This window comes from Trichoderma atroviride, chromosome 3, assembly GCF_020647795.1.
Source record: "Trichoderma atroviride chromosome 3, complete sequence".
In the NCBI taxonomy this organism is placed as follows: Eukaryota; Fungi; Ascomycota; class Sordariomycetes; order Hypocreales; family Hypocreaceae; genus Trichoderma; species Trichoderma atroviride.
In genome coordinates, this window is record NC_089402.1 from 2,847,050 (window position 1) to 2,872,267 (window position 25,218).

Genomic DNA, 25,218 nt, shown 5'->3' on the forward strand with positions numbered 1-25,218 from the left:
AGATGATAACTACACGCACATAACTACTACCGTGATTCCAAAACAATTTTTCTCTATAAACTAGTATCTATTCGCGATTCCTGTTATATATAGGTATATAGCTGCCGCCCATGTTCTTTTGAGCGGGCGAATTTCCCCACCAAGGCTTTTTACACCGTCTAGGAGCGTGGTACGGAGCCCCATTTGCCTTGGCCACCGAATGGAGACATGTAGAGTAAATATTGAATTGCAAGGGTTTTGCTGTGGCACATCAGTTTGCCTACGCGCATGTTGAGAAGCGTCATTACTTACATATAGTAGTATCAAGCTTATTCGTATACCTTTAGCTGTGGGCCACTGTCAGCCAAAAATTTCCCCAAGAGGAAGCGTGCATTAGATTAGGTAGTAGGACTATAAGCGAACCTGCGAGTTTAATGGAGAGTGAGGGGAATGCTGGGCACCAAGTCGAGAGCTAGCACAGAACAAGAACTTGCCAAAATATATACCCGGAAGCGGCTTGAACTGAGATATTTCTGTTGAGTTGTATATTCACTGCAGGCGGGTAACCATCAATGCGTGTAATATGGGCTGGCATACACAGAGGCTATCAATGCCCACCGATTTGTCAACGAAGCCCATCCGTAGACATCAACCCTCAAACCTATATCAAGTTCAATGCTCCACCCCGTCTGTATCCGAGATTCGGACAACAAGTTTCCTTGCACTGACTGATCCACTCTTGAGTCGTTGAAGCGCGCTTTCTAATCCGTATAGCCCGCCAGGCACAATTTCGTGAGGGTGCGCGCTGAACCATCCTTCGTTCAAACCCCTCCCGATAAACTTCAACATCACAATTGTAAACTGGAGTATCCCTAGCCCTTTGCTCTTGGAACTAGATTTGAGAAGCGCTTCATTCCCTAGTTCACATTGGGACATCTCAACGGCTGTGTTAATTCGCGGTATTCCTTCGGAAATCTCATCGGTTGGAACCGGCAGCACAACGGCCATCTTTCCAACATCTCTGTCTATTATTTTGCAAACGTTCCTAATGGTGCTCTTTTCGCTCACAGCATCAAACGCAAACTCGAGTTTCTGGCCTCCTAGAGCTGTTTTTATCGCTTCGACCACTGCATCATCTCCTTGGCGATAGTCAATAATGGTATCGCCACGAGACCGGTCGATCAATGTCTCTACAAAGTCGAGTCCTCGTCCAGCAACTGCAATAATGGGGTGAATGTTTGACAACACCGCCAGCTTCAATGCGTAAGCGCCTACCGCAGATGCGGCGCCGTAAATAAGAAACGGCTGCAGCCTATCGCATGGATCCCATGGATATGGAAGTGGAAGGCGGCGGTACATTCCCAAGCATGAAGTTATGGCCGCGAGGGGTATAGTTGCAGCCTCTGTTAAGAAAGATTAGTGAATCTAGCAGTGGTAGCTAACAGTGATCAAGGCAAACCTTCGAACGAGACGTGATCCGCCAAGTGGAATGTCATGCTCTCGTATGCAATAGCATACTCGGCCCAGCCTCCTCCTGGACTCAATGTTTTATGGAAAACACCGACTCGATCGCCAACTTTGAATTCAGTCACATGTTGTCCGACTTGATGGACAACTCCTGAAAAATCGTCTCCTTCGTTGGTGCGCGTCACTCCAGGTACGATGCCGTCGGCGACTTTCCAATCTTTCGGGTTCAGTCCTACGCAGACTACCTTGATAATCATCTGATAGGCTCCCGCTGTCGGTATTGGTGAGTCAACAATGTCGACCTTTGGGCCTGGGTAAGTGAGTGCTTCCTTCATCGTCATTGCTAGAGTAAAAAAAAAAAAAAGAACAGATGATCGTATATGCTATTGAGCACAGCTGAGTTGGAGTTACTTTCTTCGGAGCGTCTAGATCCTGAAGCTGATGAATTGTAGGTTGAAATTGCAATGATATCAAGACATTGCAAACGACTTATATTTCGATGATGCGGAGTTTACAAGCAATGCTTTCCACTTCGCTGCTCCTTTGCTGAATCATATCCGCCATGCCGAGCGCAATTACCAATATCCAAGTATCATAAATCGCATACAAATCACATTCTTCATGCCAATTCTAGGCTAAAAGGGCATCCAGTGTCCCTAATTACTCAACAAGGCAATTCATACGTAGAGTGGGTTCAACGGCTGGTCCCGAAAGGGCATTACATTGGATTCTGGAAACGCTTGATACGCCAAACGCCATCTCCGCAAGTCCCGCATCTCCACACGCTCCAGGCCAATTGCCCGCGGAATATATTCTTAGTTGTAAATAATTCCGACTTGAGGCAAGCAATGAAGCAGATCACAAGGATGTAGACTTCATCTAATGCTCACGATTAGTATCAATGATAGGTAAGGAATTAGACTTCAAATACGCTACGAGTAGCAAGTGCACTAGTTCCAGCCTCGAGGACATTGCCCCATTGTTTGGGTGTAAGCTTTTGCTTCGTTGGCCTACCAATATGTGAAAAATGTCTTGAGATAAACATGCATTTGTGTAAGTGAGGCCAGCGAGACAACCATGGCTGGCTTGCGGAAATACCTATGCACAAAATGCGGAGTTTGTAATTTTGAGGAGTTTCCAGCTCTTTCCGATTGTCAGCAGGTAGCCTTTGAGATATTGAAGTCTGATGAAGACTAGACATGATCCCATGTGACTCTATAAATATGGTTTCATCTAAGAGCCGAAAAGACTCTCATTGCTTGTATTTGTTGCGTCTTACTACCTAGTATTTCTTCAACTAGGTATACGCATTAGAACCACTAGTACTATTCACTTACAGCGGACCAGCTCGCTACATATAATTACCTGACAATGCATGTCATTTCGGGTATTTTTTATGCACCCAAATGAAGCTGATCTCGACAGCTGGCCAGCGCTATGCTGGCCAGCCCGGGGACCAATACCAGCATCATCTTTTAATTCTAAATCATAGGCACACGTCCTCCTTGAAGATGGAGCTGATAAGGCTATAAGAGTTCAGGGTGATAGAGATAAAATCTGGACGCCACTTGATATAGCCATTTATCACGACACTGGGATGAAGTGATATAGTTACTTATGGAACTATCTATTAATGAGTACAGATTGAATTCTTCTCAGAGAATAAGGTATAGACATGGAGTATGTTGTGATTTCTGCAGAGCTGTAAGCATGTAATATTGTCCCAAAACTATCTCTGGCTTATTCAAATTTTCTAACAGAAAGTAATATAATTTAGAAAATTTACAGTACAAGATCTTTGTGGCGATTTTGCGACGATTTTGCGACGATTTTGATCTCTGTTTTAAATGCTTCTCACATATGGAAACATTTCATCCAATAGGTCATGAATTCAACTACTCCAGATGACTGTAGCAGAACTCGCTTGGAATGAGATTTTTTTTTCTAAAGGAGGGGGGGGGGGGGGTCTCATATAAACATTTGATATTGGAGTGTTTTTGCGGCTTGCATACCCCGGATTGGAAATGCCAACTCTTTACAGATTTTTCTTGACCCTGGATATGGTGATTCGTTTCATTAAAAGAGATTGTTCCGTTGATATCAATTCAAATAGTGGGGGTGAACCATTTAATGATTTCATAAATACAATATAGTGTTCACCTAATCACTCTAGTCACTCAATGAAAGACATGAAGGAGGCATCCTGATCAAGCCTGTTTGCTACTTCTCTTCTGATAGTCACAGATGTCAAGATTCACGTTAAGTTGTTTTCATTGAGCATTTCAAGGTACTATTCGATAGCGTACTCACAACAACACTTTCCCAGACCCGTTGGGCATATTTTTGCAGAATAAAAGAGCCCTTTCCCTCCCCAACTCCTCCAGAAACGGGGTCACCGGCAGCAGGAAAGAAAATCTCGTCTATTGCTATCGTTGGTCACTGCCGTCCAAATCCGAGCATCGTACGCTACCAAGGAAGTTGATATCACAGCTCCTGTCGGATTATTTGTCAAAACATAATCTGCAAGGTAGACATGGTGGGTTGGCACTCAACTGTATCATGCGACTCCAACCGCTCTTGCATTTAGACCGACAGCAGGCGAGCCGCGACAGGAAGTTGCGGCTGGAGATGCTGAGATAAAAACCATCAAAGCTGCACCTCCGATCTTTTTCGTCCCCTTTCGTCCCCTTTCCATCAATCTTGTCAGCTTCTTCTCAACGCTCTGCACATTTGCCATGCCGTTTCTTATTTTTTCGGTCAAAATCTTCACTACCGCTTGGATGAAACGATGACCTTTCATACTGTCGCAACCAAATACCATCTTGACACATTTGCTTATGCAGTGTCTATTCAACGAGTGTCGATCCGTCTCAGAGCAACTCTCCAGTACGCTGGCTCCAAGGGACGTCATCAGATCCTTCGAGGATCCTCGTCGCGTTTGGAGGGGACTGTCATCATTGACGGGCTTCTAGGTAGGGACCCCTGAAATGATCCCCCGGAGTCCCAGTGAAGATAAATCAGAACCGAAGCATGGCTACACCATGCTCTTGACGATCTGTGTCATCCTTCTGAGGGATGAAAGGGTGAGAGGGGGTCGGGTTCATGCTTTCTCTTCGGAGTTTCCTTGACGCCGCACCCTACCAGCCGACTCGTGACATTAGCGAGGGCTGACAAAGGAAAAAAAACATGTTTGAGGTTTTCTCTCAATAACCAGCTTCCCAACAGCCAGCTTTCCAACAGCCAGACCCTCCACAACCGATCGATGACTCCGCTTTTGAGTTTCAAGGGCGACACCCTGCTCCGAGTTCAAAAGTATGTTTTCTACATGATGTCATGTATGAACTTTGTTGCTGACTACATGTACAAACAAACAGAGCGGAGAGCTGTGGGAGATGTTTGGTCTTCAGCAGCTTGCATTTGGGTTGGAAGAAAGGGGCATCACAATGAAGGTTCGGCGTCTCTGTTGCTTTCATTTTTCAATCTGCCCTAAGGTCTATGGCGTATGTAGGTACATGTATGTAGTGATTCAAAGCTTTTTTTTATTTCCACTGGCCCAGTCTGCCATATGTGCACGAATCGAAATCGATCGATAAATACAACGAGGCAATTTGATTCAACTATCTACCAGCGGCAGACGAGTACTTGACTGCATCGTTCAACCAGGGATACGATTCAGTGATGAGCTATTCTACGTCTCAGAGGAGCTCTCAAGAACGCTGGTTCCAAGAACCATTATCATATCCCAAAGGGATCTTTTGTTGCGTTTGGAGCGTTTCATCATTGAAGAATTTTGTGTCACCCTTTTGTAAAAGCACTCTCAATGAAGAGAAATGCAATGCCGAAGCTTGACATATAGCTTCCTGCCAGTGTAGATGGGGAAACCCGTCATCCTTCTAAGGGATGGATAATGGGGGTTCGTTCACTTAATATAGATGTTGAATCCAAAACGAGTTTTAAGTTTCAAGTAAAGGGCCGACATGCACGAGAGTGAAAATGGCGCCTCCTGAAGCTATAGCCGACCGAAGCTCCCATTACGCGATGGCAAAAATTACTTTTCTATTCGATAAAATACGAGGTCTCTTTGACAGCCTATATAATATTTTATCTTGTTTCGGCGTGCTAAGTACATGCAGCTCCTTCATATTAAAGGTACATAGCAAATATGCGTCGAAAGCTTCGAATATAAGAAGCTTCTAGTGCAAACTCAGCTTATGCAAAGGTACGTACGGAGTAATAAGGTACAAGCGCTGCTTATCGCTCATCAATGAATTCCGTCCCAAAATGGGCAAAAGACGGGTCAAGCAGCCACCTGGCGCCAAGCTCTTCTCATTATCACATTGTCTGCTAAAACCAGAATTACATGACTCTGAAAACGGAAGCCTAGGCCGCCGAAAATGGAAGTTATTAAACTCAAGAAAAAAGCTTGACGGGACCCCGAATTTCCCAAACTGTTAGATGTCTTTATATCATAGTAGTAATAAGTAGGATAATGATGATTTGGTGATTTGGAAATCGACAACCTTGATTGCAGGTTGCCTGCTACATTACCAAGCGAATAGCTAATCCAACGTGAACAGTCTCGTCCGGAGATTAATAGACCTTACGTTCGCTTGAATATGGCCCAACAAGCGTGTTCAAGTGCTTAATTTCTGCTCATATTCTCTCCTTATTATTCATGCTAGGTTATATCGATATCTCCAAGTCTTATTGCGTGTATTTTAAAACTACAACAACTTGAACTAGTAGTCTCGATCAGTAACTGGTATCAATGCTAATATCTGCATCTATCCCATTCGTTCATGTGCGCCTGATTATTTAAGAGTCACTGATGTGAAGCTTTCCATATTCGCACGAGCATTCTGATAATAAATCATCTCCTTGCAGATGAGCGCAAAGTATTCTCGCTGTAGAATTACTCGTTGCGTGCGTTCCTTTAGAAGCACGTCTCAAAGGCGAGATACCTGCTTGATCTCGAATGCGAGCATTTGCTCCAGATTTGAGAAGTGTACGAACCGCGTACTTGTAACCTTGAGCCGCAGCGAGATATAAAGGGGTTCGACCGAGATGATCACGTTCATCTAGCCCAACCCCTAGCGCTACTAATCTTTCGATCAGTCTATAAATCCCAGCGTCGGCGGCAATATGCAGCACAGTGAGGCCATTTGTTGTTTTTGCTGAAGCATCTGCTCCTAGGCCTAGTAGTACCCCGCAAAGGTTCTTTCGTAACCAGAGATGAGCAACGATGCGGCTCTTGTCTGGTGGTTTCCAGAAGGCGGATATCAGTTCGTTGTCCGTAGCAAGTGCAACAGCAATATGAAGAGCTGTTCGGCCTTCTTCATCCTTCTCGTTTATATCTGCGCCGCGTTTAACGAGAAGTTCAGTAAGTTCCTTGTCGCTAGAAAGTATCGCTTTGTATAGTAGTGTCCGGCCGCACGAGTCTCGGTGAGTAACATCAAAGTGAGCACCAGCAGACATGAGTGCATTGATTTGATAGATTGCCTTATAATAGGGGCCTTCTCTTCCCAATTCTTCAAGTAGAATATCTATCGGAGTTCGATGGTCCGTATCCTGAATATCAACAGAAGCACCATTGGCTATCAACTCTTCCACCAACTTCGTAGACCAATTTTTATGAACACTGCAGTGAAGTGGAGTTTGGCCTGCAATGTCTTTCGCATTAATATTTGCACCGGCGCGAACGAGATGCTGAATGAAACCCTCTCTGCCATATCCGTGGCATATGTAGTGGAGCGACGTCCAATTGGAAGGACCTGTAGCATTCACATCTGCGCCAGCATCGATTAGCGCATGGAGAAGGTCGGCATCGAGAGACTTGACAGCAATATGAACAAGACTTTCACCGGAAGCGTTCCGTTCATTGATATTCGCACCGCTGTCTGCGAAGAGTTTCAATGCGGCAGAAAGGTGCTCTTTTTCGCAATATTTTTCCTTGATAAAGTTGTGAATGCCATCGCAAAGCTTGTGCTTGACACTGACATCGAAATTGAGAAAGTCTTGTACTAATTCAAAGTCCCCAGTCCCGAGTGCTTGGTAGAGTATCGACAGGTAATCAGGAACAACTGCGCTTAAGATTGTCTCATTGGTCTTATCTCCAGCGTGGCTCTCTTCCAGGGCTGCCAAGAATGTCTGACGAACTTTCTTTTTGCTCAGTGCTTTTCTTAGATTTTTCTTCCCAACAAGCTGCGCATCATGAACCACAAGGATGCGAATGGATTGGGCTTGGCGGCGAAGTATTGCGGAAAAGAGTGCAGCGTTGATTTTTTTGACAGGTGGTCGCAATGAATCACATTCCATAATGCAATCCACCCACGTATTTAATCCCTGTTCTACCGCCAATGACAGCAATGAGGTTGTCGTCGTGATGTTTTCCTGCAAGCTCAGCCATCTCTGCCAATAGCATCCACCGTGGAGAAGGCGAATGATTGGCATTGGATTCGCTCCAGCATTTTGAGCCAATCGGGCATGAAGAAAGACTCTATTGATGGCGTACGACTCAAGAGCCAGATACTCATCGAGAGTTTTAGACTTTGCCGATCATGAGTGAAAATCTATAGGCTCAGATATGAAGTCTGAGTCTATAATATGATCGGCCGAATTTCTCTTCGCGTCGTCTTGAAAGCGAGAGACATCATTTATGTTATGGCTGCTGGCCGAGGACCCAAAACTAGCGGATCGTAAAGAATCATTAGAACCCAAAAAGTCTTCCTGAGTCAACTCTTGAATACCAGATGGCGAGGGATGAAATTGACCCAAAGGGGACCTCGAACTAGCGTGTGGTAAAGAATAATTAAGAGCAGCATCTAAGTCTTTTTCGCTGGGAGATCTTGAACGAAAACCTCTTTTCTCCAAACGGGACTTAATACGCATTACCCAATTTTTTATATAGTCGTGCTCATATAAAAACCTCGAATTGAACGAGAACATGTGATCATCCTTTTTGGAAACGCAGGAAGAAGATGATGACTGTGGTCGAGTTTTCATGGTTGGTTCTGGGATTTGTTCGAGCTCTGGAGTGAAAGCAGACCATGCCGACTGCAGCTGAGCTCCCATGGTCAGTTCCGGAGTTTTTTTAAATTTGATCAGTTTTGCCGTCTTGAAACGGGCATCGCAGAGTTCTTGAAGTTCCTTGATGGCGAGATATTGGAAACAACATTTCATCAGCGTAATATGTCCCTGGGCACAAAACGATACGATGTCATTCATCGTGTATCCTGCAATTTCTGAAGCTTTTGATAGCCACTCTCCACCTTCAACGAAGAATGCACGGACTGACTCATGAATAGGCTGTACAATTCTGCTCTCTCCAGATGAACTATCGAGGGAGCCTGCTCCAGCACCTGCAGACCTCATGTCCTCGACATCTGAAGGGTTATCAGGGTTATCATAGTGATGCGTTTTGACTTCAACGAGGCCACGTGAAATAACCCTAAGTTGTTTCACCAGTTGTTCATCAGTGGCTGTGTAGTATATGGAATCCTTCCACTCGGCAAGAGACGTTGGAGGTTCGTCTTGAATGAAGGCAAGTATATGATGCCATTCGTGAAGACGTAATGGGCTCGTAGACAATACTGCCCATTGATATAGTCGCAAGGTCATTCGCAGTTCTGATTTCGACATTTTACTTGGATCCAATAACTCTGTGAAAAGCTCGTTGAGCTGAGCTGGCAGGCGACGTATTTCTCTAAGGAGATACTTTTCATTACGCCCATTATCTCTCTCTTTGATGGTTTTTTCGATGACCAATATTACCCAGAGAAAAATTCCGTCAGCCTTGTCAGCAATTTCGCGCTGGATGAGCTTCATAGTCTGGTTATCACCGAACCCGGCGATTTCGAGCTGCCTTGAGATGTAGTATTCAATGTCACAACGAGTAAACTTCTCCAATCTGACTTCAGGACAATCTCTGAGGAGCACGTTTGGAAAGTCCCTCCTGGACAGACACACATCAAGCCGGACCCCAACGCTGTACGCTGCATCTGTGAGATGGCGAAAAAAGTAGGCTATCTCTCGACTACCTGGCTCGTCGCACTCATCAAGAGCATCCACAAAGATAATAGTTCTAGTATCACTTTGTTGGTCAAGAAACAAGTCTTGAAACATGTCTCGGAGGTTAGATAGGTATAATTCCGAGATCTGATGTTCATCGTACTCCTGCAATTCCTGTTCCTGTAGCTTCAAAAGAGCTGGAAACTTCTGGGGATGAAATCGCAGGATCTGATACAGCAATGAGCGAAACATACCCAGGGACGAGTGCTCCAATAAGCTACCGCGCTGGTTGAAGAAGAAACCGGCAACACAGGTCGTTGTCCCATGAAACTTTGAAAGGACTTGCTCGAATATTCGCTTCATAATTGTTGACTTACCTGACCCTGGCTTTCCTACAATTTGCAATAGACCATGATGCTCCTCGATCTTCTGTCGAGCGATCCAGTTTGCATAAGCTTGCACTCGGTGTAGCCACCCGCAGGTGTTTAGAAGTGGACTGTTGATGGCCTTTAAGCGATTTTGCATTCCTGGAAAGCGAAGAAATCGTTCGATCCTGGCAGAGCTTGCATAATCGAGCTTTGGAATTTCGAGCGCATAATCCACTGCCTCAAGCTGTATGTAAATCTTTTTAAGCTCGCCTGACACCTTTTTATAATTGGGACAATTCGCACTGTCAAATCGGCAAATCTCTCGGTGGTCGCCATGTAACGTCTCAGCCCTCTCACGGGGATCTCCAATACAAGAGGAGTAATCAGGGACAACCTATCGCTGTAAGATACTGCCGCCGCCTCATTCCTTGCAGTGTGCGCGATCTTACCTTTGCTCTCACGGTTACGAATGGTAGGCCTTTGAACTTGAACTTGAACTCCAATGCCTCTTGGAATGTCTTTACTTGAAAGTCATGTTTGGCCCAGAGAGAGGAAAAGACATCTTGGCAGCGGGAGAGATCAGCATCCTTGAGAGCTAGACTGTTAATAATGCTAGGGTTTGTATCTAGCAAGAAGAAACTTGCTGCTTTTCGAGCGACAGCCCCCAAGCGACGCTACTGAACTTCCCCTGTGAGGCGTGCCCAGGAATATGACGGCGGAGGTTGAAGCAAGAATATCTTGGAGCTCGTGAGAGTTCGAAGTGGAGCAGTTAGAAAGCATCTAATGATGATGATCTTAGATGCGAATACGAAAAACGGCACGTAAATAGCCTGCAATACACACCTCTTTGACTAAGATGCCTCCCAATGAATGGGCGACAAAGATAACTCTTCGACCCAAAGGACGTGTTCGTGAAAGCTCATTCAAAAGGTCTTTGCCATGCATGAAAATATTGTTCCGATTTGTCTTTCCACCGGACGGTAATTTGACGACCACAGTGTCATACCCTAGAACAATAATTCTGGCTTTGGGGCAATTAGAAGGTAGGAGATCTCGTGGCCAAAAAGTGCTAGCCTTGGGATTTCGCTTCACGTTGTCTTGGTTTTTGTCGTCCTTTAATTTTTGGAATAATTGCCCCAGCCAAGACACCTTCAATGGGCCATTTGTCATCCGAGTTTGGCTATCAGAAATCACCTGTTCAGAATTTTGCGTCTTAGGCTCTGCTTCAAATTTATGGACATAAGTCCAAGTTTTGAAGGGATGTCCCTGCAGTCCATGGACGAGAACAATACTGCGGGGGTTGTTAGAAGGCCGTATGAAGGGCTTACAGCGGGCATGACACACTCAACGATGGGCTCACCCTCCTCCGGCTCGTATACTATCGATGCTCCGGTCCTGGAAGACCCAGCCCCCGCCATCTTTGCGAAGCACAGTCAACTAACTTAGGCGGTATTGCGCGGGTCAGCAGTGAAATCAGGCTTGTTGAAAATGCTGGCAATAATCCCAAGTGGAAAAAATGGTACGAATCAGCAGCAGAAAGCTGAAGACTGGACTCAGGTGCTTATGTACGTACATGTAGCCAAAAGCCCAAGCGGGTCTACTCATAGCCTTAGGCTAACTCGACGTTTGCCCAAGGCATTATTATCTGTCACATGCAGCCTTTCTGTCATCTTCTAAAATGAGACAATTGCAGCTGTGCTATTATGTGACCTTTGCATATAAGCATATCGAGCTACACAAGTATAGGTAGAGAATAGAAGGAAAAGAAATTGGTATTTAGCGGGAACAACCTGTGGTAAAGGATTAAATCAGATGTCATGTAATTCTTCTATTCTGAGTTCCGCTAATTCGGGCTGGCAGAAGGCCTCTTCTTCTTCTTCTTCTTCTTCTTCTCAAGAGACAACAACTTTATCGAGTTTTAATACAAAGGTTCCTTTCTTGTTATAGGAGCATAGGTGCCTGGTAGATAGGAGCTCTTATAGTTTATTTTCAGTAATTAATCTAAGGATCTCCCACCCCTTAACAACAAGCTTGAAGGAAAATGGATTATATAGCTTAGTTGCCTAATAGCCTTGTGACATGTAGCTGTCCATCCCCTTTCGCTCAATAAGAGCCAGACGTTCGAATTGACGATTCCAATGATAACATAGGCGCATTTACAAGCTCTGTGCATGGAATAAAGTAGCTGGCTTCGCTATATGAAAGCTATACGTGATGAATCGTTACCGTGCTGTTAGCTCCCATTCCGATGAATAGCTGCTTAAATAACGATCAATTACAAACGCGCTACTGCAAAGCTTACACGTAGATTGTGGACGAATCAATTTAGAAATAATTAGCTAGATATTAATAGAAATAGCTGTTATAATACATGATAGCACTGATGAATATTAGTCTACAGCAGTCCTTTTGAATAAAACCCCAATTGGCGAAGATAGCATGGGCTACAAGTAAGGTAATAATAGTTGGCATCCAATTTGACTGGAAGTAGATGTTTTTAGGCGGCTGATAGCACAAAATCTAGCTTGCTCTTGGCCAGGGCGTGATTTCCCTGCCTCGTTGATAGTAGTCTCTCTTTTCTAGTTGTTGCAATACAACCCCTCTTCACACTCTTGTCAGTAACAATGCGGTCGTTTACCCCTCGTGGAGCTGTGGCTTGTTCTCAACGTTGGCGGGATGTTCTAGCTTGTGACTACGAGTGGGCCTCCACGGGTGTTAAATCAACGCTGATAACTTACAGAGGCCATTACAGCCATTTCAACAGAGTGTTTAGGTTCTATATTTGAGTGTTGATCAAAATTTGATTCTCGTTGTTTATGGATTTTTATAATCTCGAGCTACTCCAAGTCCCGTCCTCTCGATACCACTCTTACTCGGCGGCTAGGTCACGTGGAAGCATCTGGACGGATCACAAACCGATATCCGTGCAAAACCGGCCGGCTCTCAACTCCAAGCCAGTTTCAAGTCCTCGCACAACGTCAACCTGCACTTCCGCCTTTCGATGACAGCTGAAGAAGATCAGGCCCTTGGCCGTGCCGAATATTGGGATAGCCGTTATTCCAAGTCCGACGGAGAGGCGCCGACGCACGAGTGGTTTCGCTCCTTCTCGGACCTGGAGCCTTTTTTCCGCAATAATCTTTTTGGCCTGCAGAGCTTCAAGGCAGAAGATGGCCCGCTGATTCTGCATCTTGGGTCTGGAGACAGTGTCTGCCGTCGCCAATCCCAAACAAGTTGTTCAACTGCTAACACGTCCTCTGCGCAGGTTATCCCCGCCGAACTAGCGTCTCGCGGCTACAGACGACAGCTATGCATCGATTTCTCCCCTGTCGTTGTTGAACTTATGACGGAACGCCACAGCAAGGTAGAAGGGATAGAATGGAAACACATGGACGTACGAAATATGGATATTCCCGACAAGTCCATCGATGTTGCCTTCGACAAGGGAACACTGGATGCCATGATACACGGTAGTCCCTGGAGCCCTCCCAGCGAAGTCAAGGAGAACACGAGTAAATATATGAAAGAGGTAGGCTTCTCTCTCCAGCGGAACATAGCAGGCCATGTCTTTCTGACAACCCTTCAAGGTCCACCGAGTCCTGCAGGATCATGGGATGTTTCTATACATCACCTTCAGACAACCCCACTTCATAAAGCCACTGTTAAACCCAGATGATTTGTGGGACATGGACATGCAGGTGCTCGGAGACGGGGGCTCCTTTGACTACTACGGATTTGTGATCAAGAAAAACCCCAACTCTTTGGAAGCTGTTGATAAAGGAATATGAGTGGAAACAGATGGGCGCAAATCAGATTGGAATAGCGCCACGATGACGACGATTCTCCAATTCCTCTTCAGGTTCCCAAAGCAGAATCCAGCAGCTGAGCAGTTGAAACACCAGAGTAACTCTGTGCGCTTCTTGCGGCGCCAGCAGCCTGGCAAGACATCACAGATAGAGAACACGCGATTGGGCTATGAGACAATTACCGGTTGGCGATACTTGAGAATTTCTCATCGTGTGATTCTGTCGTTTCAGACAAGTTGACGGGAGCTACCGCCATTCTTTACCTATCCACGGAAAGGCCCAGTCCAGTGTTAATACATGCGATTACACTGTGAATGCTTGTTTGGCTGGTATTTGTCTCATGCTAACTCTCAAGGTGCCTCTTACAGCTTGCTGTATCTGGTGCTCTAGACCCCGACTGGCATTGCCCAGTGTAATTATAGCGGTGTCCTATCATGGAGTGTGTTTACCGATGATGATCTACATCTATGAGACAATATATAGGTTATCATACAGCTTTCACGAGCATGAAAAGAATGTGAAGAATATGAACTATTTAGGAACCCAGTGACATGACCAGCACGTCAAGAGATGCTGGTTGATAAATTGACTATGTATCTTTTCTGAGTTAAAGTGGTAGGCAAGCTGAACATGAGCTGGAAGGAGTATAGTACGACAAGGCATCACCATTCATAATAATACTAGGGGGGGTCTCAAGCACGGGGAATTGGTCGTTTTTGAGACTCCCCTAGTAGCATCATCTGCCCAACCATTTCGCTGTTTACATTCTGAACAAATAATCTGTTGACACAGCAAGAGGAAATAAGGAACAAAGCTCCTTCAGCATATGTTCCTGTTCGTCAAGCTTCTCCTCATTTTTCACGTCCTTTGAAAGAAAAGGTTTCCCAGTCTCTTCCTCAAGACCCACTGCGTCTGATATATCAGCTGAGCCTTCTTCAATGAGTATCTTACACAGCGCGAAGTTGCCGCTTCGAATAGTTGCACACAGGGGCGAGAAATAAGCGTCATCATTTAAGCCGGTGGCATCAGCCTTGCCCATGGATAAAAGGACCCTGACTGTCTTGATTGTGTTGACAGGATTCATGGAGATGAGTTCACTAAGAGGGGTATCATTTGTATCATTCGCAAGGTTGACCCCTTCAGGCCAGTGTTGGATGAGACTTTGAAAGATTTCCGGACAGCCCATCCGCGCCGCCTGGTGGAACACGGTTCGTCCCCGCTGGTTTATGTGTCGCAGATGAGGCTCAATCCCGGCTTGTTGACAAAGAAAGGAAACTATGTTCGCATGGCCTTCCCAAGCGGCCTCACCAATTGACTGGTGTTGAACTATGGGATTCCGGCCCTCTCCGAGGTCTATACGGTTCTCCACCAAGATTGCTCTTCTCAAATCTGGATCGCGCTCAGCTGCGTCGAAGAGTTTTTTGACCAGCACAAAGCACCCATTGCTTGCTGCTCGACAAAGAATTTCGTTCCCCTCGTCCAGGAGACTGTCACGCAGTTCAGTGACTAGGAAATCAAATATATCTTCCCATTCCTTTGCAGCGCTGCCACACAATCTGTAAGTCACTGACCAGCCGTTTAACACTTGATAGAAGAAGCTAATACAGCACAGCGTCGACCTAACGCTCTTGTCCTTGAGAAGATTTTCGATCGCTGAGATACTGTTTTGGTTAAGAAGGAGCCGGAGAACGATCCAAATGGAGTCGGGCAAGAAGGCTGGAGTCTGGAGATTGCACTTGAGCAAGCCAGCCATGTACGCTTCCGGACCGAACCCCGCCGCCACGACGAGAGGATCAAGGCGTGGCATGGCTTCGGGGAAGTCAAGTTCTGCAGTGTAGGAGCAGTTCGGCCGTTTCCACTGTTCTACCCAGTTCTCAAGGCGCTGAGAGCCTGCGCTGCATAAATCTATCAAGTCCGTTGGATCTGGCCACAGTTCTTGTGATGCATCGGAGAAATGGGCCGTCCAGTACGAGGCAGCGTAAGTGAAAAAGCTCCCGAGCCCAAGATCAGACGGATCAAAGTCCTGGGGCGATTTTGACCAGAGCGATTCAGTTGGAAAGTCGTCATCGTCATCGTCTAATACGCGTCCAATACCGAGAAGATTGAAATCAGGCCCATCTCTGAAGCTTGAGGAAAGGTTGATTTCCTGACACTCGTCAAGTAGGAGATATCTTATACAACGTCTGAGCAGAGATCCATTTAGCTCCGGCCCCCTGCGTTGAACAGCTTGGTTTTGCCATTTTGTTTCCCGAACCAAATTCCAGCTTGATGGCGGATCATGCAATATGAGCTCTTTGAGAGACTGATGAACAAGACGCAGTTGAAGATGATTTCTGTTTTCCACGCTTATGGTGCTGACGAATGGCCGGATGAGATCAAGCAGGTTCATAGAATGGGCATTCTGTTCCAGTTCACGCAAAGTTGTACGATTGTCGTCTTCTATGTCAATAAAGACCGCGAAAGCAAGCTCGTCGGCCGTCAAAGGTCGCCGGGCAACGGCGAGCGTCTCCAGAGCTCGCTGTAGGATATCCCCATTCTCGGGCAAGTCCGAGCAAATCTTGTCGAACAGTGTCCAATACAGTTCGGCCAGGCCCTTGGACGAAGGAAGGCGACTCAACGCGTTCTCTAAGCCTTTCTGGCTTTGTATGCGAGATTTTCGAATGTACTCTAGCGATATTCGTAGCCAAATCGCACAGCCGTTGGCTTTTTCGGAAAGCTCGTCCACAGCTTTTTCGTGAATACTCTCGGGGATATTGATCTCTCTAGCAAGGTAGCTTGCAATAACACGGTCTCTTTCCTTCGACGAGCCTAGCTCGATTCGACTAGCGCCTGGCGGCAAAGCACTTTCAATGTCATCGTCGTACCTGGAAGAAATAAAAACTTTCAGTCGAGCGTTGTGTTCGAAGAGGTCATGAAAGAGGGAAAGTAGCTGCTTCTGGGAATAAATCTCGCATTCGTCCAGGCCGTCTAAAGCAATGAAGATCCACTGCTTTGATGAAGAAAGAGCGTCCTTTAAGAAGTCGCGCAATTTATCGTCGCACTGCGTTGGATTGACCTGGCTTTTTGTATCCGGCTTCCGATACCAGTCCAAGAAGCGGTACTTCAGGTCGGGCTTCCGTTTGAGCAGCTGCCATAGGAGGCTGCGGTAGATGTTCCCAAGCTTTGTGGTTTCTTGATCGTCCTTGCAATAATAGGCACAGACAAGATTTCCCTGTGACAAATTGTCCACGACGTAGGCAGTAGTTGTTGTTTTCCCGCAACCCATGTCTCCGAACAAGGCCAAGAGGTTCGAATCACGCGAATTCAATTTCCAGTAAGAGAAATGCTCGTTGAACGTAATCCAGCTGCACGCTTCGTCGGAGCGTCGCTTGAGTTCATTATGATACGCGATTTCATTTACTCTATTGATGTCAAGGGTATCACGAACTGCCAATATTCTCAGCCTAGGAGATCACAGCACCTGTTGAGGAGTCAATTACTTACTCAAAGTGTCTACTTGCTCATTCTTAATTTCCTGAACACTGGCAAATGTCTCGGAGTCGAGTAGCTTGGACAAAACATCTGCGTGGGCATTGAACGAAGAGATTATTCCAGGGATTTCTGGTTTCAAGAGGTTCATAGCCATCTTTATAGCGAATCCAGATTTCTTAAACATGACAATGCTTTCGAAATAAAATTCCAAGAGGTCTTTGTACACATTGACCAAAGCCTGCGAGAAATCAGCGGAAGTACCTACAAGTCCCATGGTAACTGACATTGTGTATTTCGACCATTCCACTGTGTCCGGTGACAACCTCATTGCACCGCTCGATGGCTGGGACACGTTCAAAAAATGATTCAATGTGGCCTGTGATATCATCGGCAGCGCCGCAGATGGCAATGGCGATCTACAAGTCCACCAAGTATCAGCGACATGTTCAACGAACAAGTTTGGAAATAACAAGGAATAGTCAAGTCCAAACAACAACCATCAGAAAGAAACCTTGACTCACAGAATTGACGCCTTTGATGACCCCAAGCGCGGTCCCAGCAGCCGGTTCCACGCTGGCGAAAGGGCTGATAAAGTCGATGGTGATGCGAAGTCGCTCTAGATACGGAGTCATGACCTTCAGTCCTTTCCGAAGAAGACATTGGTCTTGATGCTTTTGATCAGTCTGTTTCAGTTGGTCAAAGAGTTTTCTAATCTCCTCTTCTTCTGTCAATTGCTTCCTTTTATCTTCACTTAGTAAAGACCAAGCTTTGTGGTAGGCAGAGTCCGATATATCTGAACCGCTTGCTTCAGAGTTAGGACTATCGGTACTTGCGGCATCACAGTTGCTGCCATCACAGCTGCTGCCATCACAGCTTACAACTATTGGTGTCTGCCTCGGCTCTTGGTCGTATTTCTGGTCCGTTGGTGTCAGCGCAACAGTAACATCCAGGATTAGGACAAGATGACAGATTGCTCGCCCTCAAGCAAAAGAATTACTGTAAAACTCACCTCTTTTCCAGAGAGCCGAGAAGTAACAGAGTGTGAGCCCGTATACGACCCCTTTCTAGATTCAACAGACACCGATGATCCGTCTGTTGCATAGCCCTCGTCAGTGCCCCTTTGAGCTTGGCTAATGGCAGACACGGGCTTCAGCCGCAAAAAAGCCTCGAGTTTCATCCTTGCAGATGACTGAATTGGAAGCAAAGTCAACTTGCGTGTAACATAAAGGGGACAATTTGATGATTGTATCACCTTTGGCTTTTTTTCCAAACTCGTTCCAGCTTGATGATTTGCATGGCGAAAAAACAGAGGCATCTTTCGCTCAGTAGCTGATGGCTATGTATTTAGATAACAGACGGTCCGAGAGTTCGTGGAACCACAACAGAGAGAAACGTATTTCGATAGAAGAGTGGATAACTGTAAATGCGGACGATAAGTGTAAACATAGAAGCGCAGCCTCTAAGAATTAACAATAATTATTAAGTTGATAGTGAATGACGATCATGAAGGTGGTATGGCACGCGAGGCGGTACTTATAGCACGCGGGGAAGAAAACAAATTTATTTTTGTTTGTACTGCGCTGTTGCTGTGTGTGTGTGTGCAATCATATCGCTGCAGGAAGCGCCCAGACTATGTATTTTGGACCAGGCTGAGCCGGGCTTGCACAGCGTCAATCTGAAACCAGCTTCCTTCGGGATTGCGGCGGCTATCTTGGGTCTTCTCCCCAGGGTGATCCAATGATGGAGGAGCACATCTTCCCAGTGCTTTCGCCCCAAAGGCGCCTCAAACATGAAACGGGCGTTGTGCTGTTTTAAAACGTTGAAGCTCAAAATGCGGGTGGTGCGATCAGACGCGAATAAAGGCTCCATCTCAATCAGTCGACGTGACACGGGAGCGAGGCTTTGGGTCGCCGCCACACTTTGATCCGCTTGGTTTGTGGCCAAAGAAGCTAATTCCACAGGAAAACTAAAATGAATTCATTGCCGCGTCGAGTTTGGGCGGTACTTGACGTGTCGGTAAGACAGAGCAGGCGAATAGTCTCCAAGCATCGAAATAGAATTTAGCAGATCGGACCAGGTTAACTCAGTTAGCGCTGGGAATATGGCAGTAGTAACCAATCCACTTCGATCCCGAGGTTTGAGAATCTGCGCGTCTGACCAACAGCATCAAATGAGGGACAGCCTACATATGTATGTATGTCGCGGCGCTTTTTCGTTTGCCTACCTATGCAGACATCAGCAGGCTTATAGAGGACAAATCCTATATGCATCTACTGCCCCCTCAAAAATATCATCCCTACGTGTACATTTAGGTAGCCTTTTCTAAACCTATAATTAGTAGCACCTGTGACGATCCATTGTATGTCAGACCAATAGGGCAAAGGATCAGGCTGGTAACCGCAATTATCGCAACAATTGTAAAGGAACCGACTCTTTCCAAGGGCCAACCTGCTTCAAATGACTAGACTGGAACAGGAAATTTACAGGCAAATCAGGTCCTTCCCTTATCACGAATTCTGCTTGTTCGGCTTTATAATATAGCTTTTACATGCACAATTACTTCTATAGCTCATTCTATAGCAAGTAATCCAAGTTGCTACATCAATATCCAATATCTAAGGGACTTAATTATTATGGCTCTCTTGCCTTTCTTATGAGAGCTGCCTTTGAAACCATTTTTTCTCTTTACTTGTAAGAAGAAATCCTATCGGTGGGACCCAGCTACATGTAATCATGATTGTAATATTCCTACTTGGATAAGATCTTCTTGAAAACCCCAAAGGTCGCTTGGTCCCTCACAGGGTCGTCCATTGTGCGCATTGTAGAATAAGACCAGTATGGCACGAGGCAAACCAACCATACCAGCACCCAGAGGTACCCAAAGGCGTGCTCGATGCGTCGAGGGAGCTGTATGGGGCTGAAGCTATACAGCTTGTGGGCTGTATCTTCTAGTATGATACCAAGTGCCTGACTGCTGAAGAAGATCAATTGTCCAGTTTCAGATCCCTCAGACTGGTGGTGTAGCATTGCAGATAGCGAGAATGCGAGAGCAAGCCGCGAGTATCGCGAGATTAAGCTCCCACGAGGAACAACCGAATCAATAATCCAGTCAGCAGGTCCGGTAAGCGCCTTGCGAAGACCTTGGTGATAGTAATTACTAGATACTCGATTAGCTGCTAGTAATACATGACATCTTAGAAAGTGCAAGAACATACCCCCAGAATCTTCTTACGGAATACGCTTGACTCGGCCAGCCCTGCCAGATGGGAGGCCAGCTCTGTGGCTGGTCGCCACAAAGAACAGCAACAATTGCTAAAAGGTTGTAGACTCCGATTACGCCGAGGGCTGCGTTGATTAGAAAGACTATGGTGGTGATCACTCGAAAACCAACGTCTTCTGAGGTTGCCCCATTGCCAGCGAGCAGATACGAGATAGTTTGCTTCTCTCTTGTAAACATGTCTGGGTCTGGTGGAGGACCAGCGGCGCAGAGGTCTATAAAAAGATAGCAGGCCATAAGGACGCCCAGTCTCTTGAGAAGGAAACGCACACGCCCAGATATGGAGCCGTCTTCCGTCGAGGTTGAGACCTTGATCTGCCACTTGGTTCCGATGCGCCGCCAGTTGAATGGCAATGCGGCTGCCCGAAATGCCTGGCCGATGGGCTTTCCAGGGCCGCCTAATTGAAGGCCGGAGTCTTGAGGGCCGACATTTGACACGATAAGGATCTCAAAGGCGTTCAAGAATGTAGTCCAAGTTGCGCCCAGCGTGAGAGATATAAAGGCACGATTTGGGACGTATTCCAGGAGGCTGAGCTGGAAGCTGTAGGTTACGGCCGCGAGTAGAGCGATAGCTGCGGCGCGGTACAAGGAATGCGGCGGGAGATAGAAGAGAGAGGCTTCAAAGATGGCAACGGCGCCGAGTAGAAGATATAGAGGCTGTGGATAGATGTTCACATCCATCTTAAGTGGTCACAGAGTGCACTTTGTTGGGATCTTGCCGGACGAAAGCACAACTTCAGATTCATCTGGTTGTGAAGTGAAATATTGAAGTCGGAATCGGCTGATGGAATATTCCAACCTAACTTCAGCCCCTGGCCTAGACCTTAGTGCTTACTCCACCGCACGGAGGTTGTACCACCTAAAGAAGCAAACCGAGTGATGCAAAAAATGAAAGACACCCAACTCACGAAGAGAGCTTGACGGGAATCCGGAATTTCCACTTCCTACGGTTGCATGTGTAGCACGGTATTCATACTTTTGAGGAGTGTATTTTCATGCTGAATAAACAGAATGCATCGGGAGAGGCAAGTGAACTTGGAACTGGACAATACTTGTATTGGAAGGTATATCTATTATGCTGAGCGCCGATTTGTTTCCGTGCCGAGATTAAAAGCTTAGTTAATACCCAGGCAATGATAGCCCTCATGACCAAATTCAATATTCCCGTCGCCTCTTTTGCTGACATCTCGACCCTTTCAGAGATGTTATTTCATGAAGACCCACCACCCTGATACTGGCTGGATGACTTGTAGACCATCTGTGTCTGGCTTTGATGATGATACTTCATCTTCTGTGGATCTGCTGGGTATTGCTTCTGGGACTTCCTGTTGCGCCAGAGAGGAGGCTTGGATTCCAACAGAACCTGCAATCATTGTGCATTCGATCGTATTGCCATGTATTATTGCTTTCATTGGAACACAAGCTGAGCCTGCGGGTATCCTGTTCACTGGAATTGCTGGGTAATTCTCTCCATCTAGCAGAGTGTTCCAAGGCCTTCGAAGTTCCACTTTTCCCTCTTCGTCCCAGAAGCAAAATGCTGTGATCCAACCAGTTATTTTCGTATTTTCACCAATGAGACCGAGTGAGAAATCCGTTGCAATAGCCTTCCAAAAAGTGATGATCTCTTCAGTGGTCGGATGGGTAAACGAATGGATCATGTGCCGCAATATTGGACGTAACATATCGGCGAACTCTGACGGCTGGTCACCAAACTGACACAGGTAATCTAGTCTGTCACGGATTTCTCGCCAGTCCTCGATTTCTCCCAGAAGCGTCACAGAAGGCAGTCCGCAATTTGTTACTAAATCACATCTGTAGTATTTTTGCATCGTTCCCATAAGCAGCACTGTAGCAACAGCGCGGTCAGTATCGGTCGTGGTCGAGAACGATGGCATAGCCCATTCGAGTAGTTTTGGATCCTTGGCGGCGCGGACGGCTGAATTGTGTACCACATGAATAAGGGTCCGATCGCTTCCAGACACGCTTTTGAACCCAACGGAACTGTGATTTACTGGCTTTGCCCCCTCGTCTGCAACCATCAAGCTACGGAGCTCCTTTGAATTCCTCTTGACATAGAATCCAAATTGCGAAAGTATCGCGAACCAGACATCATCAGGCCTGATGGTAAGGTGATGGTGTTTGGTATATGCGATGTAAGCAGAATAAACAAATCCGTTGGGCGACGCTGAGATGTGGGATCCACTGAAGAGACTGGAACTGAAAGAGCTTTGCTAAATACGTTTCATAGTCTCATGTTGTTTTGGATGGGCTTCCTTCAGAAGCTCGCTGTCTGTCGTCACTTTGGGGGCTGTCCAGTTCTCAGCTGCGTGATTAGTGATTGTCACTGTGACAGGCATGTTTGCTTGCTCGATTAAAGAAGTTTTGATAGAACTGGATGACTTCAAGGGGAGCTCGATGCATCAACCTCCCTCGTAGGGGCTTCTACGTTGAACAAAATGATGGGAATGAATATGTTGAACATGGAGATAGAAATCATTACGTTGCCCGTGTTACGTACGAACTACAGGTATGTAAGTCTGTTTACAGACCTACCTAGGTAATGGAACTCTAATAAGCAAACGTCCCAATGTCGTTCCTTCCAACATTGTAGAGGCAGCTGATGCTCATTTGGGAGAGGATTGTTTGGGAATCGGGTAGCTGCTACGCAACATGCAGAGCTGCTCTAAACAGCCACTTAATTGTCAATCAATGGGCCCTTATATGGCACTTTGGATGATGCCTTGGCACATCATAGCATATGAAAATTGGTGTAGTTGCGACCCCGCTACAAGGCACACACCCCATGGAAGACTTCAACAATAAAAAGGCTTCCAGAATGAAGACGCGGCTTCAATTGTCCTTATTCCATTTCGGACTGAAGCATGGCTTTATACCTGTGAATATTGGGCACAATGGCACAACAAGCTCCGAATAAAGGGCCTTCGCATCAGGGCTCAATCTCATCGGCAGGAGCAACAAATGATCTGACCCCGCTTAATCAACGTAAGTCTCCAGACCATTATTACAGCGACCGCTATTATTGAAGCCGTCACCAATCTGGGAACAGTGGCTAATATTAATGCAGTCGATGTGGGCGTTGGAATCGCCGACGACTGATGCGTGAGCAAGCAGTATGCCGATTCATGAATTACATGACGCAGACAACGATCCCATGCAGGAAAGCCGAACCTCTGGAGATTGCGATAGGGATTATTCGAGCTACAGATATTCCCTCACTGAGCGGCCTCGAACTGATCACCACACGGTGGGAATGATTGGTGCTTTTTTGTTATTAGACAAGAAGCGCAATCTCATGACTTTGGATAGGCTGAGCATTCTGGCCAATATATCACGCTATACCTACCACCTCGGCGTGGCCAAGCTTATTGAGGAGCATCCTGATATAAGCTTCACTGCATGCTTCATCGCATTGACATTTGCAAATGGAGACCTCAGCCTGGTCACTAACAGGACTTTGAACATCTTCACTCCTCGGCCAAATGAGGTGTTTTGGCTGTCATCAGGTAATGATTCTGTTTATTCCCGCTGCAGTGATGGGTACACTATAAATGCACTGCGCGGAAGATCTGCCAGTATTGAGAATCCTTCCTTCATCATCAATGGTAAGCTTATGACAAGAGGAATTCTATGGAACGTTGGACCTTGCACAGATCTCTTGGCGTTGAAGGAGCGAATTCGCGTTTATTCCATCCTCTGTCCAAATTTAAATATGAAGATGTAACGTCAAGCCGGTCTCAAGGTTCTAAAGGCGGTTATAAAGCAATTGTTCATATCCAACAAGCAACCCTTGGTCGAGCTTGTTGTGTCTCTTGCAGTCGGTCATTTCGATTCACCACGAACATTTCACTGGACAATTCAACAGCTACATGATTGGTATTGCAGAGGCAGTGATTGGCCCTCACACATTGAGCTTGGTAAGATTGGTGTGTCGTTGGATATGAATGACGAGGGATCCGACGAAGACTCTACCAAGGATGAAAAATTGCTACCCAATCTCTTCGGCATGCCTGACTCTGGCCACATTACTTATGAGCCTGATCCAGCCGTGTATGAAATGGAGGCTAATGATGCTCTCATCCCCGGTGAATAGGGTGATTCGTCTTTACTAAGATGGATTTTTTAAATCATCTACTTCAGAATGCCTCTCCCAGTGGGAATATACCAATCAGACGACAGAAAAATCAACGAGCATACCATTTTCGGAGTTGAGCCAGGAGAATCAAAGACGATTCCTGTGCCTCTAATAGAGCTTGATTATGAGTTTGGATATAGCCTCGTAATTCAGCTTCAAGCCAAGGATGCTTTTGGAGTGTGCAGATGCAGGAGGATATCATGGTATCGAATGAAGAGAAACTGGAGGCACAAAAGAAGTTCCATTCCACCAGAGTCGATAGTTGGCCCATTGCAGATTGGGTACTGGCTATCCGAGATGCAAAGGGGCTTTCGGGGGTATGGTCGCCAGTGCTATGTACAAGTGGCGTTTTAAAATGGGATAATGATTCACGGTCACATAGCTTGATCCCGTTAGGACATTGTGAGTCTAATTGCTGAAGATTTCTTTCATCTTGGTGACTGACACGTGTATCAGCAGCTCTATATCACTTCCCGGAATATCAAGGGAGCGGGCCCTCAAGTGTGGCTGATGAAAGCAAGTTCATAATATTACAGTGCTGGTATAGGTAAAATTAAGGCGGCTGACTACAAGGGACAGTTGGTTCGGAGCCTCATCCTGATGAATTGCTACTATTTCAACTGAAGCCTACCACTTAAGCAAAAACTCAAACCGGAATCGTCTATTGATAGACGTAGTAAATCGTTTTCTCTC

General features: G+C 46.1%; 10 protein-coding genes across 10 annotated transcripts; 2 read left to right on the forward strand and 8 right to left on the reverse strand.

Annotated features, from left to right (window-relative positions):
- Nucleotides 1-651: 651 nt before the first annotated feature.
- TrAtP1_006177 (uncharacterized protein) lies at nucleotides 652-1,787 on the reverse strand (the record flags this gene model as incomplete). The annotated part of the gene is made up of 2 exons (XM_014082816.2): nucleotides 652-1,382; nucleotides 1,439-1,787. The coding sequence occupies 2 exons, from the start codon at nucleotides 1,785-1,787 to the stop codon at nucleotides 652-654; spliced, it is 1,080 nt and encodes a 359-aa protein (XP_013938291.2).
- Nucleotides 1,788-6,261: 4,474 nt separating this feature from the next.
- Nucleotides 6,262-7,896, reverse strand: TrAtP1_006178 (uncharacterized protein; the record flags this gene model as incomplete). The annotated part of the gene is made up of 1 exon (XM_066113011.1): nucleotides 6,262-7,896. One exon carries the CDS (start codon nucleotides 7,894-7,896, stop codon nucleotides 6,262-6,264), a length of 1,635 nt encoding a protein of 544 aa, XP_065969097.1.
- A 105-nt stretch (nucleotides 7,897-8,001) lies between these two features.
- On the reverse strand, nucleotides 8,002-9,816 carry TrAtP1_006179 (uncharacterized protein; the record flags this gene model as incomplete). The annotated part of the gene is made up of 1 exon (XM_066113012.1): nucleotides 8,002-9,816. The coding sequence occupies one exon, from the start codon at nucleotides 9,814-9,816 to the stop codon at nucleotides 8,002-8,004; it is 1,815 nt and encodes a 604-aa protein (XP_065969098.1).
- A 617-nt stretch (nucleotides 9,817-10,433) lies between these two features.
- TrAtP1_006180 (uncharacterized protein) lies at nucleotides 10,434-11,239 on the reverse strand (the record flags this gene model as incomplete). Its single annotated transcript, XM_066113013.1, has 3 exons — nucleotides 10,434-10,601; nucleotides 10,665-11,112; nucleotides 11,166-11,239. 3 exons carry the CDS (start codon nucleotides 11,237-11,239, stop codon nucleotides 10,434-10,436), a joined length of 690 nt encoding a protein of 229 aa, XP_065969099.1.
- A 1,446-nt stretch (nucleotides 11,240-12,685) lies between these two features.
- TrAtP1_006181 (uncharacterized protein) lies at nucleotides 12,686-14,153 on the forward strand. The gene is made up of 3 exons (XM_014082818.2): nucleotides 12,686-13,026; nucleotides 13,084-13,347; nucleotides 13,406-14,153. Exons 1-3 carry the CDS (start codon nucleotides 12,823-12,825, stop codon nucleotides 13,604-13,606), a joined length of 669 nt encoding a protein of 222 aa, XP_013938293.1. The 5' UTR covers nucleotides 12,686-12,822; the 3' UTR covers nucleotides 13,607-14,153.
- Nucleotides 14,154-18,610, reverse strand: TrAtP1_006182 (uncharacterized protein). Its single transcript, XM_014082819.2, has 5 exons — nucleotides 18,105-18,610; nucleotides 17,617-18,009; nucleotides 17,380-17,511; nucleotides 17,108-17,333; nucleotides 14,154-17,050 (listed from the first exon to the last, which is right to left on the reverse strand). Exons 1-5 carry the CDS (start codon nucleotides 18,408-18,410, stop codon nucleotides 14,385-14,387), a joined length of 3,723 nt encoding a protein of 1,240 aa, XP_013938294.2. The 5' UTR covers nucleotides 18,411-18,610; the 3' UTR covers nucleotides 14,154-14,384.
- A 45-nt stretch (nucleotides 18,611-18,655) lies between these two features.
- TrAtP1_006183 (uncharacterized protein) lies at nucleotides 18,656-18,964 on the reverse strand (the record flags this gene model as incomplete). The annotated part of the gene is made up of 1 exon (XM_066113014.1): nucleotides 18,656-18,964. One exon carries the CDS (start codon nucleotides 18,962-18,964, stop codon nucleotides 18,656-18,658), a length of 309 nt encoding a protein of 102 aa, XP_065969100.1.
- Nucleotides 18,965-19,578: 614 nt separating this feature from the next.
- TrAtP1_006184 (uncharacterized protein) lies at nucleotides 19,579-21,233 on the reverse strand. The gene is made up of 2 exons (XM_014082820.2): nucleotides 20,311-21,233; nucleotides 19,579-20,252 (listed from the first exon to the last, which is right to left on the reverse strand). Exons 1-2 carry the CDS (start codon nucleotides 21,051-21,053, stop codon nucleotides 19,844-19,846), a joined length of 1,152 nt encoding a protein of 383 aa, XP_013938295.1. The 5' UTR covers nucleotides 21,054-21,233; the 3' UTR covers nucleotides 19,579-19,843.
- A 344-nt stretch (nucleotides 21,234-21,577) lies between these two features.
- TrAtP1_006185 (uncharacterized protein) lies at nucleotides 21,578-22,411 on the reverse strand (the record flags this gene model as incomplete). Its single annotated transcript, XM_014082821.2, has 1 exon — nucleotides 21,578-22,411. The coding sequence occupies one exon, from the start codon at nucleotides 22,409-22,411 to the stop codon at nucleotides 21,578-21,580; it is 834 nt and encodes a 277-aa protein (XP_013938296.2).
- Nucleotides 22,412-23,544: 1,133 nt separating this feature from the next.
- Nucleotides 23,545-24,483, forward strand: TrAtP1_006186 (uncharacterized protein; the record flags this gene model as incomplete). Its single annotated transcript, XM_014082822.2, has 2 exons — nucleotides 23,545-23,995; nucleotides 24,122-24,483. The coding sequence occupies 2 exons, from the start codon at nucleotides 23,545-23,547 to the stop codon at nucleotides 24,481-24,483; spliced, it is 813 nt and encodes a 270-aa protein (XP_013938297.2).
- Between the last annotated feature and the right edge of the window lie 735 nt (nucleotides 24,484-25,218).

Bases quoted from the DNA above. Each gene is read 5' to 3' on its own strand.
- TrAtP1_006181 (XM_014082818.2), top strand. From the start codon at position 12,823: ATGACAGCTGAAGAAGATCAGGCCCTTGGCCGTGCCGAATATTGGGAT. The intron at 13,027-13,083 runs GTCTGCCGTCGC...TCCTCTGCGCAG, and splicing joins ATCTTGGGTCTGGAGACAGT to GTTATCCCCGCCGAACTAGC. The intron at 13,348-13,405 runs GTAGGCTTCTCT...CAACCCTTCAAG, and splicing joins CGAGTAAATATATGAAAGAG to GTCCACCGAGTCCTGCAGGA.
- TrAtP1_006182 (XM_014082819.2), bottom strand. From the start codon at position 18,410: ATGCCTCTGTTTTTTCGCCATGCAAATCATCAAGCTGGAACGAGTTTG. The intron at 17,334-17,379 runs GTCAGTTACCAT...GATTTCTCGCAG, and splicing joins GAATGGTCGAAATACACAAT to GCTTTGGTCAATGTGTACAA. The intron at 17,051-17,107 runs GTAAGTAATTGA...GAATATTGGCAG, and splicing joins TGAGCAAGTAGACACTTTGA to TTCGTGATACCCTTGACATC.
- TrAtP1_006184 (XM_014082820.2), bottom strand. From the start codon at position 21,053: ATGGATGTGAACATCTATCCACAGCCTCTATATCTTCTACTCGGCGCC. The intron at 20,253-20,310 runs GTATGTTCTTGC...TCGAGTATCTAG, and splicing joins TCCGTAAGAAGATTCTGGGG to TAATTACTATCACCAAGGTC.